Below are 19,191 nucleotides of genomic sequence, written 5' to 3' on the forward strand. Positions count from 1 at the left end.
TCTTTTACTGGCTTCCTGAGACATGGCTCAGTCTATCCACATGCCTTAGTGAGGTACTGGGATTCAGAACTTAACACTTTGCAAGACAATAAAATACGGTGCTCTGAAGAGTAAGAACAAATTTAAAACTCTCCTGCTCTTAATCTACCCACATCTACCAGGATCAAGGAAGTCCAAGGCCTCTACGTTGAGGAGATCTTAGCCAATTATACACACATATGAAAACATCGGCAGGTCATGCTCTCCCGTCACAGTGGTGATCACCAGACGCTAACAATGTGAGGCCACCTCTGGATGACTAACTGGGGAATATAGGTCATTGGTGTGGGGACCTCCTGCAGCAGCAGCTAGGACACTGCTCACTTCCTCAGCTGTGCCTGGAACTACTATGAGACTCGCAACAGCTGCTCAAGTCCAGGGTGAGGATGGAGGCTCAGGAACTGGAGCTTCAGCTGAATATGCTGGACCAGACAGAGCTGAGGGAGGGGACTACTGACTAAGAGCTGGATGTCTGGATTAACAAGGAGGACCCTGCAGGCTCTGCTGGTTTTGCCCATTGCTTTCCGCAGACTAGGCAAAAGGCAATTTATTAGAATCAATACTTCAGAGTGACCAGCCTTAGATTCGTTCTTCAATGTTGGCGTTTACACCTTCATTCAGCAAACAAGGTCAAGTGCCTACAAGAGCTGTAAAGGGTACTGGAAACAAGACAAGCCCCCTGAGTGCTTAACCTAAGACAGAAGAGAGATGATGGCAAGGTATCTACAGGTGTGGCAAGTGGCACAAAGGCTACACAGAGGACTAGGGTGGGGGGTGACAGGGGGGTTGAGGAAAAGCTTCTCTCAGAGAGCACTGTCTAAGCAGAGACCTCAAAAACAGGCATCAGTTATTAGGAGAATGGCTACAGGAGACAGTGTCAGGCCAGAAGACACTGCTGAGGCCCTGAAGCAGAAAGGAAATGTGGCTGAGAATCCACCAAATATACAGCAGTGACAGACCTGAGGCTGCAGACTGAAGTCGGCCTGTCGGCTCCACAGCCAGAGTGCATGTTTGAACATCAGAGGAAGTCTCTGGAAAAAACTGCACCCCTGTAATCTTAGAATCTTAAAAACCATTGTTAAACCACTAATTAAATGACATTCATGTTTTAATTATAAAGAGAAGTATCAATTTGGGAACTGGAGGAAAGTATCAGTCAGGTTTATGGTCAGCAAGGCAGCTGGCCAGAAGCCCAATGCCTCTCTGGAGGCTGGGGAGATAGCACAGTGGCAGCACACCAGACTTGCTCATTGAGGCCCCTGAGATGCCAGAGGCAAACTTCAGCACCATAATAAACCAGAGTTGAGTAGTTCTCTGGTCTCTCTCTCATGAAAAGAATTTTTAAATCATTTTTTAGAGAAAGAAAAAAGTCTCCTGGGAGGATGGCAGTGGCAGCTGGGTTGAAGACAAATGCCCAGAATCAGGAGAATAATTAGGAAACTCAGCAGCCAGGACTTACTGACTGATGGATTCTGGGCAGAGCTGCGGTGACTGGGGCAGGGAAAACTGGCTCTCCCCCAGAAAGCAAGTATTACAACTAAATAACTCAAGGAATTCCAAGTGAGAGCAGCTAGGGTTGCTGGTGAAGAAGGAATGTCACTATCTGAAGCTTGGTGACTGCGTGTGGACCGTAGGAGAAGGAGGGGAGAGAGACTCGGCCAGAAACAGGCCCTGCATGGCCTGTAGGCACCATTATTAGCAAGTACTTCAAGTCCACACAGCGGATTTAATGGACATGCCTGAACCACTCAAGGACAAAGTGGTCTACAAGAGAAAAAGCTCAGGAGACAAAGACACCTGAGCAGGGAACTGAACTCTCTAGCCTTGAGGTGGCTGGGAAGCCTATCAAACTTTGTGGTGTCCCAGCTGCCACAAAGACTCCAGAGACTGTGGTCTAGGAGGTGGCACAGTGGATAAAGGGGGCTACGGAGCAGCAGCACGGAGACCCTGTGCTGACAGCAGGGGACAGAGAACTAACCAGGAAACTCAGCAGAGGATCTATACCTCTGTGGCCTAGCAGTGGGGCTGTGAGAGTCTCTTTGCATAACCACTGGATTATCTCTGCCACACCCTGCTTTTTATCTCTTGGTCAGGAGTCAGTGATTAAGCTAAGAAGCCTACTTACAGTTTAAAAGCCCTCAGGCTCCCATGGCCTACAGTGAAGAAAAAGAACAAAAGAGGCTTTTAAGCCACTGAGCTCCAACTCAGGGATTAAAATACTATTGAAACAACTGTCAACTTCCACCATTGAACCCTTTCATTGCCTTACTTAGACACAAGTCAATCCAGGCAAGAGTGATCAGTAATTTGAAAAGCTCTGAGAGAGGGACCTCATAACATACAATATAAAATGGTTAAACCAACAATAAGAATATAGGAGAAATGAACCAGGATAGGAGTCAAGTTAAAAGCCCCCCCAAAGGTTGAAGCATAAAATAATGAGGCCAACATCCAAACACTAGTTAAGGAAATAATCACAGGAGTGAGTAAAAAGTTTGAAAGAATTGTCATCAAAAATGCAGAAACAAAAGTTGGGTGGTAGTGCAGTGGGTTAAGTGCACATGGCACAAAATGCAGGGACCTGTGGAAAGATCCTGGGTGGAGCCCCTGGCCCCCCACCTGCAGAGGAGTCACTTCACAGGCGTTGAGCATGTCTGTAGGTGTCTATCTTTCTCTCCCAATCTTTGTCTTGCCCTCTGCTCTCCATTTCTCTCTGTCCTGTCCAACAACAATGACATCAATAACAATGATAATAATAGCCACAACAATGGTAAAACTACCAGGATAACAAAAGGGAAAAAATGCCTTCTGGAGCAGTGGACTCATGGTGCAGGCACCAAGCCTTGGCAAGAACCCTTGAGGCAAAAAAAAAGTAGAAACAACAAATGAGACTCTGGAAGAAAACACTAATTATCTCAAGGTTATTAGAGAGCTGAAAGCTGAAACAGCTGAGCTAAGAACACAACTAGCTGAACAAGCTAAAACAGTATCAGAACAGGGAAACAAAATAGATGAACTCCAGAAAACAGTAGAGGGCAGAGAGAATAGGATAAATGAGGCTGAAGAAGAATTAGCAAGGTTGAGAACAAATTAGAGACAACTAAAAAAGAAGTAAGAGATCTCAAAAAGAGATTAAGAGATACAGAAAACAACAACAGAGACCTATGGGATGACTTGAAAAGAAATAATATATACATTATTGGCTTACCAGAGGAAGAAAAAGAGGGAGGGGAAGAAAGCATTCTTCAGGCCATAATAGCTGAGAAATTCTCTAGTCTAGACAACATAAAAGACATAAAGATTCAAGACGCCCAGAGGGCCCCAAGCAGAATTAACCCAGACTTAAAGACACCAAGACACATCATATTTAGAATGGAAAGGAATAAGGATAAAGAAAGGATCCTGAAGGCTGCAAGAGAAAAACAAAGAGTCACCTACAGAGGAAAAGCCATAAGATTAGCAGCAGACTTCTCCACACAAACACTACAGGCCAGAAGTGAATGGCAAGATATCTATCAAGTGCTCAATGAGAAAGGCTTTCAATCAAGAATACTGTATCCTGCTAGACTATCATTCAGACTGGATGGAGGCATCAAAACCTTCTCAGACAAGCAACAGTTGAAAGAATCAACTATCACCAAGCCTGCCCTGAAAGAAGTTCTGAAAGGTCTCCTATAAACAGTCAGACCACCATAAATAGGACATATATCAAAACACTCTAAAACTCTGCAAGAATGGCATTAAAATATCTCCAATCTTTGATATCAATAAATGGCAATGGCTTGAATTCACCTATTAAAAGGCACAGAGTAGGAAGATGGTCAGAAAACACAACCCAACAATATGTTGTCTACAGGAAAGCCACCTAACTCAATAAGACAAACACAGACTCAAAGTGAAAGGATAGAAAACTATCACACAGGCCAACAGCCCACAAAAAAGGGCAGGAACAGCTATTCTCATATCTGACATGATAGACTTTAAAATAAATAAAATTTAGAAAGATAGGAATGGACACCACTTAATGCTCAGTGGAGCAGTCAATCAAGAGGACTTAACAATTATTAACATCTATGCACCCAATAAGAAGCCATCTAAATACATCAAGCATCTATTGAAAGAGCTACAGCAATATATTAACAGCAGCACAGGCATAGTAGGGGACTTCAACACCCCACTCTCTCAACTTGACAGATCATCCAGGCAGAAAATCAATAAAGACATGAGGGAGCTAAATGAGGAGATAGATAAACTAGAACTATTGAAAATTTTCAGAGTCATTCATTGTTCGCCTGCTTCTAATTCTGCTTCTAAGACCCCTTCTGTTTTGATCATCATGTTAGGTTCGCTTGCATTGCTTAAAGCTGTGGTCTACTTACATAATGATTGTTTTGTTTGAGACCTGCACTGGTTTAATGCCCACTGGTTCACACTCTTTTTCCACTCCACCCCTCTCCTAGTCACATCCTGTTTTCCACCATTTAACCCCCACTGGTGCGCGCTTTTTCCTTCTCCCCACCCCCTATCTTACGTACCTCCTCTTCCTGACACTTCCACCTCAGGTGATATAAAGGACAGGATTTTCTAATGAATAGAGATTGATTAATTGCACTGCACCCCTGCTCATCAATAAAGACTGAACTCATACCAGCACAGCCATGAGTCCCTGGTCGTCTGTCTCCACCCGAGAAGCTCGCCCGGCATATTGGTGTCCGAACAGGGACCAGCAATTCATCCCAAGAAACTGGAATACACATTTTATTCAAATCCACATGGGTCATTCTCAAGGATAGACCATATGTTAGGCCACAAAAACAGCATCAGAAAATTCAAGAGCATTGAAATCATCCCAAGCAACTTCTCAGACCACAGTGGAATTAAACTAACACTTAACAATCAACAAAAGATTAGGAATAGTCCCAAAATGTAGAAGTTCAACAGTACACTACTTAACAACTACTGAGTTAAAGAGGAAATCAAGGAAGAAAAATCAAAATGTTTCCAGAGTTCAATGAAAACAAAGACACAAGCTATCAAAATATTTGGGACACAGCTAAGGCAGTACTGAGAGAGAAGTTCATAGACATACAAGCACACCTTAGGAAAGAAGTAAAAGCACAAATAAACAGTCTCATTCCACATCTTAAGACCTAGAAGAAGAACAAAGGAACCCTAAAGCCACCAGGAGGACAGAAATCACTAAAGTTAGGGCAGAAATCAATAACATTGAAAATAAGAAAACCTTACAAAAGATCAATGAAAGTAAATGTTGGTTCTTTGAAAGAGTAAACAAAATCGACAAACCTTTAGTCAGACTCACAAAACAAAAAAGGGAGAAGACCCAAATAAATCTGATCATAAATGACAGAGGAGATATCACAACTGACACAACAGAAATACAGCGTATCATGCAAGGCTTCTATGAACAACTACATGCCACCAAGCTAGAGAACCTGGAAGAAATGGACGATTTCCTAGATACCTACAAAATTCCAAAACTAAGTAAAGAGGAAGTAGATAACATGAAAAGGCCCATCACAGCTAATGAAATTGAAACAGTTATCAAAAACCTCCCCAGTAATAAAAGTCCTGGACTAGATGATTTTACAAATGAATTCTACAAAACCTTCAAAGAAAAACTAATACCTTTACTTTTAGAAGTCTTCTAGAAGATTGAAGACACTGGAGTACTCCCTCCCAGCTTCTATGAAACCAACACCACTTTGATACCAAAAGCAGACAGGGATACAACCAAAAAATAAAACTACAGACCAATATCTCTGATGAACATAGACACTAAAATATTGAACAAAATTCTAACCAACCAGATACAGCAGTATATTTAAAAGATTGCCCCTCATGACCAAGTGGGCTTTATCCCTAGCATGCAAGGTTGGTTTAATATACGTAAATGAATCAACATGATCCACCACATCAACAAAAGCAAGGCCAAAAATAACATGGTCATATCAGTAGATGCAGAGAAAGCCTTTGACAAAATACAACATCCCTTTATGATAAAACACTTCAAAAAAATGGGAATAGATGGAAAATTCCTGAAGACAGTGGAGTCTACATATAGCAAACCTACAGCCAACATCATACTCAATGGTGAAAAACTGGAAGAATTTCCCCTCAGATCAGGTACTAGACAGGGCTGCCCACTATCACCATTACTACTCAACATAGTGTTGGAAGTTCTTGCCATAGCAATCAGGCAGGAGCAAGGAATTAAAGGCATACAGATTGGGAAAGAAGAAGTCAAACTCTCCTATTTGCAGATGAAATGATAGTATACATGGAAAAAACCTAAGGAATCCAGCAAGAAGCTTTTGGAAATCATCAGGAAATACAGTAAGGTATCAGGCTACAAAATTAACATTCAAAAATCAGTGGCATTCCTCTATGCAAACACTAAGGTAGAAGAAGTTGAAATCCAGAAATCAATTCCTTTTACTATAGCAACAAAAACAAAATATCTAGGAATAATCCTAACCAAAGAAGTGAAAGACTCGTCTACTGAAAATTATGAGTCACTACCCAAGGAAATTGAAAAAGACACAAAGAAGTGGAAAGATATTCCATGTTCATGGGTTGGAAGAATTAACATAATCAAAATGGATATACTACCCAGAGCTATCTACAGATTTAATGCTATCCCCAACAATATCCCAAGCACATTTTTTAGGAGAATAGAACAAATGCTACAAATGTTTATCTGGAACCAGAAAAGACTTAGAATAAATTGCCAAAACAATCTTGAAAAGAAAGAACAGAACCGAAGGCATCACACTCCCAGATCTCAAATTATATTATAGGGCCACTATCATCAAAACTGCTTGGTACTGGAACATGAATAGACACAGTGACCAGTGGAATAGAACTGAGAGCCCAGAAGTAAGCCCCACACCTGTGGACATCTAATCTTTGACAAAGGTGCCCAGACTATTAAATGGGGAAAGCAGAGTGTCTTCAACAAATGGTGTTGGAAAAAATGGGTTGAAACATGCAGAAGAATGAAACTGAACCAAAAACAAAAGTAAATTCCAAGTGGATCAAGGACTTGGATGTTAGACCAGAAACTAACAGATACTTACAGGAAAATATTGGCAGAACTCTTTTCTGCATAAATTTTAAAGACGTCTTCAATGAAACAAATCCAATTACAAAGAAGACTAAGACAAGTACAAACCTATGGGACTACATCAAATTAAAAAGCTTCTGCACACTGGGAGTATGGACCGACCAGTCAATGCCCATGTTCAGCGGGGAAGCAATTACAGAAGCCAGACCTTCTACCTTCTGCAACCCACAATAACCCTGGGTCCATGCTCCCAGAGGGATAGAGAATGGGAAAGCTATCGGGGGAGGGGGTGGGATATGGAGATTGGGTGGTGGGAATTGTGTGGAGTTGTACCCCTCCTACCCTATGGTTTTGTTAATTAATCCTTTCTTAAATAAAAAAATAAAAAATAAATAAATAAATTTAAAAAAAAAAAGCTTCTGCACAGCAAAAGAAACCACTACCCAAACCAAGAGACCCCTCACAGAATGGGAGAAGATATTTACATGCCATACATCAGACAAGAGGTTAATAACCAACATATATAAAGAGCTTGCCAAACTTAACCATAAGAAAACAAATAACCCCATCCAAAAATGGGGGGAGGACATGGACAGAATATTCACCACAGAAGAGATCCAAAAGGCCGAGAAACACATGAAAACATGCTCCAAGTCTTTGATTGTCAGAGATATGCAAATAAAGACAACAATGAGATACCACTTCACTCCTGTGAGAATGTCATACATCAGAAAAGGTAACAGCAGCAAATGCTGGAGAGATTGTGGGCTCAAAAGAACCCTCCTGTACTGCTGGTGGGAATGTAAATTGGTCCAGCCTCTATGGAGAACAGTCTGGAGAACTCTCAGAAGGCTAGAAATGGACCTACCTTATGATCCTGCAATTCCTCTCCTGGGGATATAGCCTATGGAATCCAACATACTCATCCAAAAAGATCTGTGTACACATATGTTCTTGGCAGCACAATTTGTAATAGCCAAAACCTGGAAGCAACCCAGGTGTCCAACAATAGATGAATGGCTTAGCAAGTTGTGGTATATATACACAATGGAATACTACTCAGCTATTAAAAATGGTGACATCACCATTTTCAGCCAATCTTGGATGGACCTTGAAAAAATCATGTTAAGTAAAATAAGTCAGAAACAGAAGGATGAATATGGGATGATCTCACTCTCAGGCAGAAGCTGAAAAATAAGATCAGAAGAGCAAATACAAGTAGAACCTGAACTGGAATTGGCATATTGCACCAAAGTAAAAGACTCTGGAGTGGGTGGGGGAGAAAATACAGGTCCTCTGAAGAACCTAGTGGGGACTGTATTGTTATATGGAAAACTGAGAAATGTTATGAATGTAGAAACTATTGTATTTACTGTCGAATGTAAAACATTAATTCCCCAATAAAGAAATTAAAAAAAAAAAAAAAAAAAGAACCTAGGTCACATAGTGAGCACACAAGGAAGATGGGTTCCAGTTAGAGTTTAACTTTATGGAGAGGCTGGCCAGGTCAGCACCACCTTGGTGCCTTCTCAGTAAGGAACAAAACAAACTCCTTGATCAAACAATGGAACAAATTTTATGAAAAATGGGCTGTTCAATTTGTTTAAGGCCCCCAGAAACATAACAACCTTGATCTTTCTATGAACCACAACTTAGGGGCAAGAGGATGGCATAAACATACAGGTAAAATATTAATCTTAATAAGACATTTGCCTAGCACACAGGTACAGGAATAAAAAAAATTAATTAAAAAAAAAGATAAAAAATAAAAGGCTAAGAAGGAAGTACCTGGTTGAGCGCACATGTACCATGTACAAGGCCCAGGTTCAAGCCCCTGGTCCCCCCAAACCCGCATGAGGGAAGCTTCATAAGCAGTGAACAGGGCTGCCTGTCTCTCTCTCTCTCACTCCCTTCCTCTCTCAATTTCTCCCTGTCCTATCAAATGAATAAAATTAAAAATTTAAATAGATAAAGTCTTCCAGGGACAATGGAATTGTACAGGTGTAAAGCCTGAGGGGTAGGGGAGGACACCAATGTTTTTCTTTTTTTTTATTTTTTTAAAATATTTATTTATTTATTCCCTTTGTTGCCCTTGTTGTTTTATTATTGTAGTTATTATTGTTGTTGTCATTGTTGGATAGGACAGAGAGAAATGGAGAGAAGAGGGGAAGACAGAGAGGAGGAGAGAAAGACAGACACCTGCAGACCTGCTTCACCACCTGTGAAGCAACTCCCCTGCAGGTGGGGAGCCGGGGCTCGAACCGGGATCCTTATGCCAGTCCTTGTGCTTTGCGCCACCTGCGCTTAACCCGCTGTGCTACAGCCCAACTCCCCCAATGTTTTTCAAGTTAGGGACTGAAGAGGTTCAGGACAGGTCTCCCTTGCCAAGATCATGCCACTTGCGCAAGTGGGTTAGGTTGAGCTGTAGGCAGACAATGCCTAGCAGGCCCCAGAAAAAAAAAACAAAAAAAAACCTCACCATTAACTTCCCAGAAGCATGGAAACTGGATTCTTTTACACAGAATCTAGATTGTGAGAAATTACCTCTCTCTCTCTGAACAAGCTAGCCACACTGCCAGGCAACACCTGTTAGTTACTGAGTATCTGCTCACAAGAATCATGCTCTCCTGAAGCTTCAGCTCCTGGCCATCCTTCCCAGAACAGCATGTTGACTTTATTTTGCTTTTCCTCCCTGGACAACTTATGGTCATATGGATTAACGAAAGTGGGGGCGGGGGGTTGTTCCTCTGTTAATATGTCTGATGTCAATCTACTTGACCAGCCGCCCCAGAAAAACCAAGTGAGGTAGGGAGAGACTCCCCCCTCCTCCACAATAGCTTCCTGGCCCGAGTAGCTCCCACAGATGTGGTGTACTAATCCCACAATAACTCCCACAGATGTGGTGTGCTGATGTATCCACTCAGCTGTTGAAAAAACCTTGCTGTGAAAGGGGTCATTCATGGCTTATTAAACACAGTCCCTTTGAATGCTAGACTCCTACTTATGCCTTGTTCTCACAGAAAATCAGGTTCTGGGATCACCATAAATTCTGCCTACTTGGGAATATCGCCCAGTTTAGGAAAGGAAATCCCCGTCTTTATAACACCAGGATCCTTATTCCTTTAACATGAATTCACCTTCAAGTGACCCAACCCTATTTACATCAGCCATCCAGAGGCAGGATTTAGTCTGTTCACTGCAAAATAAAGGTCACTTTGGAGAATACACAGGAACAAAGTAGCCCAGGCTGCACCCAAAGCTAAAACAAAGCAGGAACAGAGAGCAAGAAAGTTCAAATCCATCCCCACTCTGATCCCACCTGCTTTAGATCCTAGACACCCATGCCCCATGAACAAGGACCACGAAGAGAAGTAGCAACAGCCCCACAATCACCTCAAAATTTAAAAATGAAAAGATGCTTCACTACAGCCTACTTTCTAGCTGACCGTGGAAAGCAGAATTTGCCATCCCAAAATATGTCCCTTTGGCTAAGAATTATTTCACGGAAGGGGCTGGGGAGTGAAGGTGACCTTTTTGTGAGGGCATTTACAGCTGGCTCTGGACAGGTCCACTTAGACTTGAGCTTCCTTGTAAACAGGATATAAACCTATGATATAATCATGGTACAGCACTGTGAACCAATGTTTTTCTCCTCATGATTTTCTTAAGAATGTTCCTTCAGCTTATCCTGTTGTAAACACACAGTAGAGGGCAAGGGAGGCAGCAGTAGACTAAACACTGACCTGCCTAAGACTCCCAAGTCCCCCACGCCACCATAAGCCAGAGCTGAGCAGGACTCTGCTGAAATGTCAACCGACTGTTATCAGCAAGGCTCCTTCCACTCAACAGCAGGTTATCAGAGGCCAAGTTTGGAGAAGATATTTTCAGGTTGGCGGGATCCAGTGAACCAGAAACACCAAATGTCTTGCCTGACAGTCGGCGGAAACCGGAACAGATCAGCTCACAAGTCAAGCCCCTGTCTGCAGCGCTGGCCCTGCTTCCCCCACAGCCACTTGTCTTCAGCAGAAATTATTCAAGAAGATGATTGTGGTCATTCTGTCATTTTTCCTGTTTTCTCCTGTGTGTGCAAGAACTGTGCACAGTGTCGTCAGAGTTATTCACTAACAACTTGTTTGCTGTGAGTCTGGTAGTAATTTCATCCTCTGCCAACCAGAGATGGGGCGTGTGCCACACACACACACACACACACACACACACATACACACACACGCAGCTAATCAAAAATCTGCACCAGGGAAACACGGCCAGAGGTAACAAGTTCCTTTGCTCTGAAGCGTAAAGAGAGGAAGATGTGCCCAGGAAATGAGGAAAGGGGGACAGGACTGGTGTCAGGACCAGAGAACTGGGGGCGTTTGGGGTAGGAAGAGGTGGCCAGACAGGCTTAAAAGAAAAAGGGGAGAAACAGCAGAGGACCCACCAACCCGGGGAGGAAGAGGGGCAGGGGAAGTGAAGAAAGCACCCTCCAGGACCTGGGGAGGACGGGAGACAGAGCATCTCCAGAACCCGGGGAGGACGGAAAGGAGGGAAGACAGGTCTGGGGAGCACAGAGAGGGGCTCACCTTAGCGTTAGCCCGGCTGGCCTTGGCCTTGGCCCTGGCCCGGCGTTGGGGCTTCACCGCCTCGGCCATGGACCCGCCTTGCCGGCGCCGTTTGTTTGCGTCCAAACTCGCGCCCCTCCCGGCCCAGTTCCGGCGGCGCACAGTCACGTGACAGCGCTCAGAGTGCTACGGGACGCGCCGTGGGACAAACTACTGCGAAGGACTCTCATTGGCTGCCCAGGACACGGCCTCTCTGTAGGCCCCGCCCCCGGCCCGCCTGACCCGGAGAGGCGGGGCCCGGGGTTTGTTCGTGGGTCTCCGCTCTACTGAGCCGCGCTCTGTGTCCTGGTCCCGGTGGTCCCGCTAGTCCTGTTTGCCGGTAGCCAGCGGATCCTGTCGGCTTGGAGACGTGCTGTGCAGGCTCTTGTGCCTTGGGGACACCTGTCAGAGGGAGTGGAGACACTGCCTCTCCGGGCTGCAGTTCCCGGGCCTGATGGCGCCTGCAGTGGCAAGAAGCTGCGACAGGCACTTCCAGGCGGGAAATAGAGACAACTGTGTTGAAAAGGACAAGCCCCAAATTTAGAAGAGCACAACGCAAGCTTCATGAAAATGCTTTTATCGGGGTCAGGAGGTGGCGCACCTGGTTGAGCGCACATGTTACAATGCTCAAGGACCTGGGTTCGAGCCCCTGGCCCCCACCTGCAGGGGCAAAGCTTCACGAGTGGTGAAGCAGTGTTGCAGGTATCTGTCTCTCTCACTCTGTATCACCCCCTTCCCTCTTGATTTCTGGCTGTCTCTATCCAATATGATGATGATGATATGGGCTGGGAAAATAGCATAATGGCTATGGAGAAGACTCATGTCAGGAGCCGGGTGGTAGCACACCTGGTTGAGTGCACGTATTACAATGCAACAGGATCCAGGTTCCAGTCCCCACCTGCAGGGGGAAAGCTTTGTGAGTCCTGAAGCAGGGCTGCAGGTGTCGCTGTCTCTCTCCCTCTCTATCACCCCCTTCTCTCTTGATTTCTGGCTGTCTCTACCCAATAAATAAAGATAATAAAAAAAATTTTTTAAGACTCTCATGTCTGAGTGTCCCAGGCTCCAGCTTCAATCCCCAGCACCACCATAAGCCATAACTAGCAGTTCGCTGGTGTTTCTCCCCTCCTCCTTATTAAAATGAAATAAGTATTAATAAATAAACGAATAACAATGCTTACAACTGACAAGTCTTACCATTTTATTCTGATTTATTTATTTTATGAGAGAAACACTAGAGTACTACTCTAACATATGAAATCCTGGGAATAAAATCCAGGGCCTTGTGTGTGCAAGGAATGTGTGCTTTAATCACTGAACCACCTCCCAAGTGACTTTTCTTTTTTTTTTTATTATATATAAATGTTTTTTATTTGAATTATTTTCTTTTTTTAATTTATAAAAAGGAAATATTGACAAAAACATAGGTCAAGAGGGGTACAATTTCACACAATTCCCACCACCAGAACTCCGTATCCCATACCCTCCCTTGATAGCTTTCCTATTTTTTAACCGTCTGGGATTATGGACCCAAGGTCATTGTGGGATGCAGAAGGTTGAAGGTCTGGCTTCTGTAATTGCCTCCCTGCTGAACATGGGCATTGACAGGTGGACCCATATTCCCAGCCAAGTGACTTTTCTTATAGGTACTTGTGCAGGTGTACTTCTACAAGGTAGGTGCACAGGTATAAAATTGCTAAGCAGAGGGCCAAGGAGCAATATGGTGTACCGCCTCACTCAGCTGCAGGATGCCATTAATTCGGCAGCAAGCTTGTATAAGTTGGAAGAAGAAAACCATGAGGCTGCTACATGCCTGGAGGACGTCGTTTATCGCAGGGATGTGCTTCTGGAAAAGATACAGAGTGTACTTGCTGACATTGCACAGTCGCAGCTGAAGACACGGAGCAGTGCCCATCACCAGGCCCTTGCAGACTCATAGTGCCCAGAGTCCACTGTGCGGCCGAGGAAAGAACTGTTTCAGTGCCCATTAGGAATTCTGCATCAGTTTTAGATATAAGCCTTACCTTATCTGTCAACACTTACAGAAGTGGGAAGCAGTATAACACAGGCAAACTTTTTAGCTTTTAACTAGGCTTTCATTGTCACTCTTGGTGAGTCTGTAAAGTTGAACCATATTTAAACCATCATTATACCCTCTTTTTATTATTTTATTATTTTACTTTTCTGAAGAGATTGATGCAGATAATACATTACTGGTCAGAATAACACATGTACTTTGGAGTTCTTTTGGTGATATAAATTTCTGTCTCTTAAAAAAATTGCTAATCAGAGATATTGCCATTTTTTATTTTTATTTTATTTATTTATTACTGGATAGAGGTAGAGAGAAATTGAGAGATGAGGGGGAGAGAGACAGAGAGAGAGAGACACCTGCAGGCCTGCTTCACCACTTGTGAAGCTTCCCCCCTGCAGGTGAGGAGTGGGGGGCTTGAACAAGGACTTGGGTCTTTGTGCACTGTGATGTGTGTACTTAACCGAGTGCACCACCACCTGGCCACCGAGATATTGTCATTTTCAACTTGACTTTTTTTGGTGCTCTGGCTTTGGAGCCTCTGCAGTGTTTGCCACCCCTGAGCCACTTAGTCGTTCAGACAGAGGTAAAAGTTAAGGTACCACCTCAGCAAAATACCCCCATCACACCCCCAGATGATATGGGCACTTGAACCTGGATCACACTCATGGGAAAGGAGCCCCCTACCCTGCGAACAATTCTTCTGGCCCCCATTTTCAATTTGGGGGGAGGAACCCAGAATTCCCTCTAATGGGTTATATCATGTTATGTTGCCACATTCCCAACTTAAAATAACTGGAATTGCATGAACGAACTCCCAGTAGGTTAAAAACCAGATCCAGGAATCTTCTTAAGGTATTCACAATGTAAGGGGACTGTGACTTGACTGTGATTTCTAAAGCCCACCAGCCCTTAGAGTAGTGCTTGTTAGAAATTCTGAGTTCACTACAAGGGACCTCTGAGGGAAAACTGGATCCCAAGCGCTTAACCAACTGGATTCCCGAGCCTCTGCTGCCATCTAGTGGCTATTTGTCATGGGAACGGCTGACATGATTTCTTTTTTATTATATTTTTTATTAATTTATTTATAAAATAAAAAATATCGGCAAGACCACACGATAAGAGGGGTACAATTCTATATAATTCCTACCACCAGAGTTCCACATCCCATCCCATCCCTTGAAAGCTTTCCTATTCTTGCTTAGAAGTCCACTGCACCACCTAGTGGATGATAGCTTTCCTATTTTTTATCCCTATGGGAGCATGGACCCAGGGTCATTAAGGGGTGCAGAAGGTGGGAGGTCTGGCTTCTGTAATTGCTTCCCTGCTGAACATGGGCATTGGCAGGTTGATTCGTACTCCCAGCCTGTCTCTTTCCCTAGTGGGGCAGGGCTCTGGAGAGGCGGGGATCCAGGGTACATTAGTGAGGTCCTCTGTCTGGGGAAGTCAAGTTGGCATCATGGTAACATCTGCAACATGGTTTCTGAAAAATCATTAAAATATAAAGCAGAACAAATTGTTTAATATTCAGGAACCTAAAGGCAAGAATATAGCAGATGAGGTTTGGGATTTCCATTTTGGAAAAAGCTAGTAGGCCTATTCTAGGTATATTCCAGAGCAAGGGGGTCCATAACTTTACAAATTTTTGCCTGCACACAACAGATAGCATGCAGGTGGACCAGAGTTATTGTCTGTGGAGATGGTGTCAGAGTAGGAAATAAGACTAGAAATCTGGGTCAGGGCACAGAGTAGCTCCAAAATGTAGAAAAGGTATATAAATATCATTTTATGGTGGTTTTTGTTTGTTTGTTTTTTAGATCTTACTACTTGCTCGCTATTTTGGGTCACTGCAAACTATTGTACACTTTTGCTTTAAGGTGTATATTCCCCCCTAACTTATGGGTACATGTGCAAACATGTTCTGTCTTGTGGGTCCTAGGTTCTGTGGCTTTGTTAGGAGGTACATTACTCAATATGGAACTGGGGAGTCCTATGAGCTAGGAGCGGTCTCACCAGAGTGCTGGAGTGGAAGGGCTGACATTCCATGCCCGGTGTGTCTGGACATAATCTGAAGTGAGACATGTTGAGGTGGTACTGGTTGCATTGATTTGGTTGAGCTCAGCCGATGCAGTATCAAATGGTATGGATCGAGTGAAGCATGCAGGAAGACAAGCCATGCCCCGGAATTTCCAGAACTGGGAGAGATGATTTTTATAGAGAATGGGGAGGGTTCCTGCTGTCTTGGAGTTTAAGAAGACAATAGGTAGTTATTATTGTAACCAAGTTATTAGGGAATTTGGTTTACTTTGAAAATCCCATGGTTAGGATTTGCTGTATCATACAGGACCTTGCCATGATTTATGCCATTTAGTGCTATTTACATATAGTTGTATCTTTTTTTTTTTTAACCAGAGTATTGCTCAGCTCTGGCTTATGATGGTGCAGGGGATTGAACCTGGGACTTTGGAGTCTCAGGCATGAGAGTCTGTTTGCATAACCATTATGCTATCTACCCCTGCCATAGCTGTATCTTATATAGTGACAAAAGCAGTTGCTTCTGGTCCCTGGTTTAAGACTATAGGTGATTTAATATTTCAATTAAATGGTCATTATTAGAAATATACTAAAAATTTGAACTCACTGTTAAAATTCAATCACATGCCACACAACAGACAAGATGCTAATAACTAAAACATATAAAGAGTTCACCAAACTCAGCTTCAAAAAAGCAAATGGTTGGTGTACTGCACCAAAGTAAAAGACTCTGGGGTGGGTTGGGGGGAGATTACAGACCCTGGAAAAGGATGACAGAGGACATAGTGGGGATTGTATTATTATGTGGAAAACTGAGAAGTGTTATGCATGTGCAAACTATTGTATTTACTGTTGGCTGTAAAACACTAATCCCCCAATAAAAAAATTAAAAGGCAGTTGGGTGGTAGTGCAGCAGTTTAAGTACAAGTGGCACAAAGCACAAGGACCTGCTTAAGGATCCCCACCTGCAGGGGAGTCGCTTCACAAGCAGTGAAACAGGTGTCTATCTTTCTGTCCCCCTATGTCTTCCCCTCCTCTCTCCATTTCTCTCTGTCTTATCCAACAATGATGACAACAATAACAACAGAAAAAAAAAAAAAAAAAAACAAGGGCAACAAAAGGGAATAAATATTTTTAATTTAAAAAAAAGCAAATGGCCCAATCCAAAAGTAGGGAGAGGATATGAACAGAATATTCACTACAGAAGAGATACAAAAGGCCAACAGACATACAAAGAATTTCTCCATGTCACTGTCAAAGAAATACAAATAAAGACAACAATGAGATACCACCTCACCCCTGTGAGAATATCATACATCAGAAACGACAGAGCAGCAAATGCTGGAGAGGCTGTGGGGACAATGGAACTCTCCTGCAGTCCTGGTGGGAATGTAAATTGGTCCAACCCCTGTGGAGAGCAGTTTGGAGAACCCTCACAAGGCTTGAAATGGACCTTCCTTATGACCCAGTAATTCCTCTCCTAGGGATATATCCTAAGGACTCTGTAACACCCATCCAAAAAGTTCTGTGTATGCCTATGTTCTTAGCAGCACAACTGGTAACAGCCAAGACCTGGAAGCAACCCAGGTGTCCAACAACAGATGAGTGGTTGAGCAAGTTGTGGTCTATATACACAATGGAATTCTACTCAGCTATTAAGAATAATGAACTTCCCTGACCTGTCTTGGATGCAGCTAGAAGGAATCATGTTAAGTGAGGTAAGTCAGAAAGAGAAAGACGAGTATGGGATGATCCCACTCATAAACAGAAATTGAAAGAGAACAGACCAGGAAAACAAAGTAGAATTTAATTGAGTTGGAGTATTTCACCAAAGTAAAAAACTCTGGGTGGGGGGAGAAGGTAGATTTTTAGCTTCACTATAGGGGGGTGGGAATGGGGACACAGACCTTTGATGATGGGTACAGTGTTAATATACATTCCTATTAACTTATAAACTTATAAATCATTATTTAATCAATATGTGAGGGGAAAAGTAGAATGAAACTCTCAAACTTTTTTATGCATAGACTCCAGCTTGGAGTATATATTCCTTCAGTCTAAGCACTTAAGGTTTCATAGCAGTAATCTGACATGATTTCTAAGAAGTAATGCCTTCTACAGTTAGTTATTTCCTGGCCTTCACTCTGGGAAGGGGTTATTGCACCAGCATGCTTACTAACTGCTTTCCCCGACCCTGACCCTGCCACCAGGATTATCATGTGCTCTGGATACCTGCATGAAGAGTATTTATTTTATTTAAAACTATTGTATTTATTTTTTCCTTTATTGCGGGATTAATGTTTTACAGTTGACAGTAAAGACAATAATTTGTACATGTATAACATTTCTCAGTTTTTCACATAACAATACAACCCCCACTAGGTCCTCTGTCATCCTGTTCCAGGATTTCCTTCTTTTTAAAAATAAAGATAGAAATTGAGAGGGAGGGTGGGGTAGATAGCATAATGGTTATGCAGAGACTCTTATGCCTGAGGCTCTGAAGTCCCAGGTTCAATCCCTTAAACCACCATAAACGAAAGCTAAGCAGTGCACTGGTTAAAAAAAAAAAAAAAAGAAAGAAAGAAAGAGAGAGAGAGAGAAAGATAAAGGAAGGAAGGAAGGAAGACAGAAATTGAGGTGCCAGGTGGTGGCACACCTGGTTGAGTGCACATGTTACAGTATGCAAGGACCCAGGTTTGAGCCCCTGGTCCCCACCTGCAGGGGGAAAGCTTCACAAGTGGTGAAGCAGTGCTGCAGGTGTCTCTCTCCTTCTCTATCACCCCCTTCTCCATCAATTTCTGACTGTCTCTATCTAATAAATAAAGATTAAAAATTTTTAAAAAGAAAATTTTTTTTATTTAAGAAAGGATTAATTAACAAAACCATAGGGTAGGAGGGGTACAACTCCACACAATTCCCACCACCCAATCTCCATATCCCACCCCCTCCCCTTTCCCATTCTCTATCCCTCTGGGAGCATGGACCCAGGGTCATTGTGGGTTGCAGAAGGTAGAAGGTCTGGCTTCTGTAATTGCTTCCCCGCTGAACATGGGCGTTGACTGGTCGGTCCATACTCCCAGTCTGCCTCTCTAGTAGGGTGGGTCTCTGGGGATGCGGAGCTCCAGGACACATTGGTGGGGTCTTCAGTCCAGGGAAGTCTGGCCAGCATCCTGATGACATCTGGAACCTGGTGGCTGAAAAGAGAGTTAACATACGAAGCCAAACAAATTGTTGAGCAATCATGGACCCAAAGGTTGGAATAGTGGAGAGGAAGTGTTAGGGGCGTACTCACTGCAAACTCTAGTGTACTTCTGCTTTCAGGTATATATTTTGCAGTAGTTTACGGATAAGTGTGAACATATGCTCTCTCCCACAGAAACTGGTGTATATCTAGGTTTTGGGACTTT

General features: G+C 43.2%; 1 protein-coding gene across 4 annotated transcripts in view; it reads right to left on the bottom strand.

The window, feature by feature from the left end:
- EPG5 (ectopic P-granules 5 autophagy tethering factor) overlaps positions 1–12,103 on the bottom strand; it is a 120,712-nt gene extending 108,609 nt beyond the window's left edge. For 3 of the 4 annotated variants that reach the window (XM_060173813.1, XM_060173812.1, XM_016185117.2), the window contains exon 1: positions 11,704–12,101. In XM_060173813.1, coding sequence (XP_060029796.1) covers positions 11,704–11,772 — 69 coding nt within the window. In that variant the 5' untranslated portion in view covers positions 11,773–12,101. Of the gene's footprint in view, positions 1–11,703 lie in introns of all 4 variants that reach the window. The other variant, XM_060173814.1, reaches the window with a different exon arrangement.
- Positions 12,104–19,191: the final 7,088 nt, after the last annotated feature.

This window comes from Erinaceus europaeus, chromosome 15 (genome assembly GCF_950295315.1).
Source record: "Erinaceus europaeus chromosome 15, mEriEur2.1, whole genome shotgun sequence".
NCBI lineage: Eukaryota > Metazoa > Chordata > Mammalia > Eulipotyphla > Erinaceidae > Erinaceus > Erinaceus europaeus.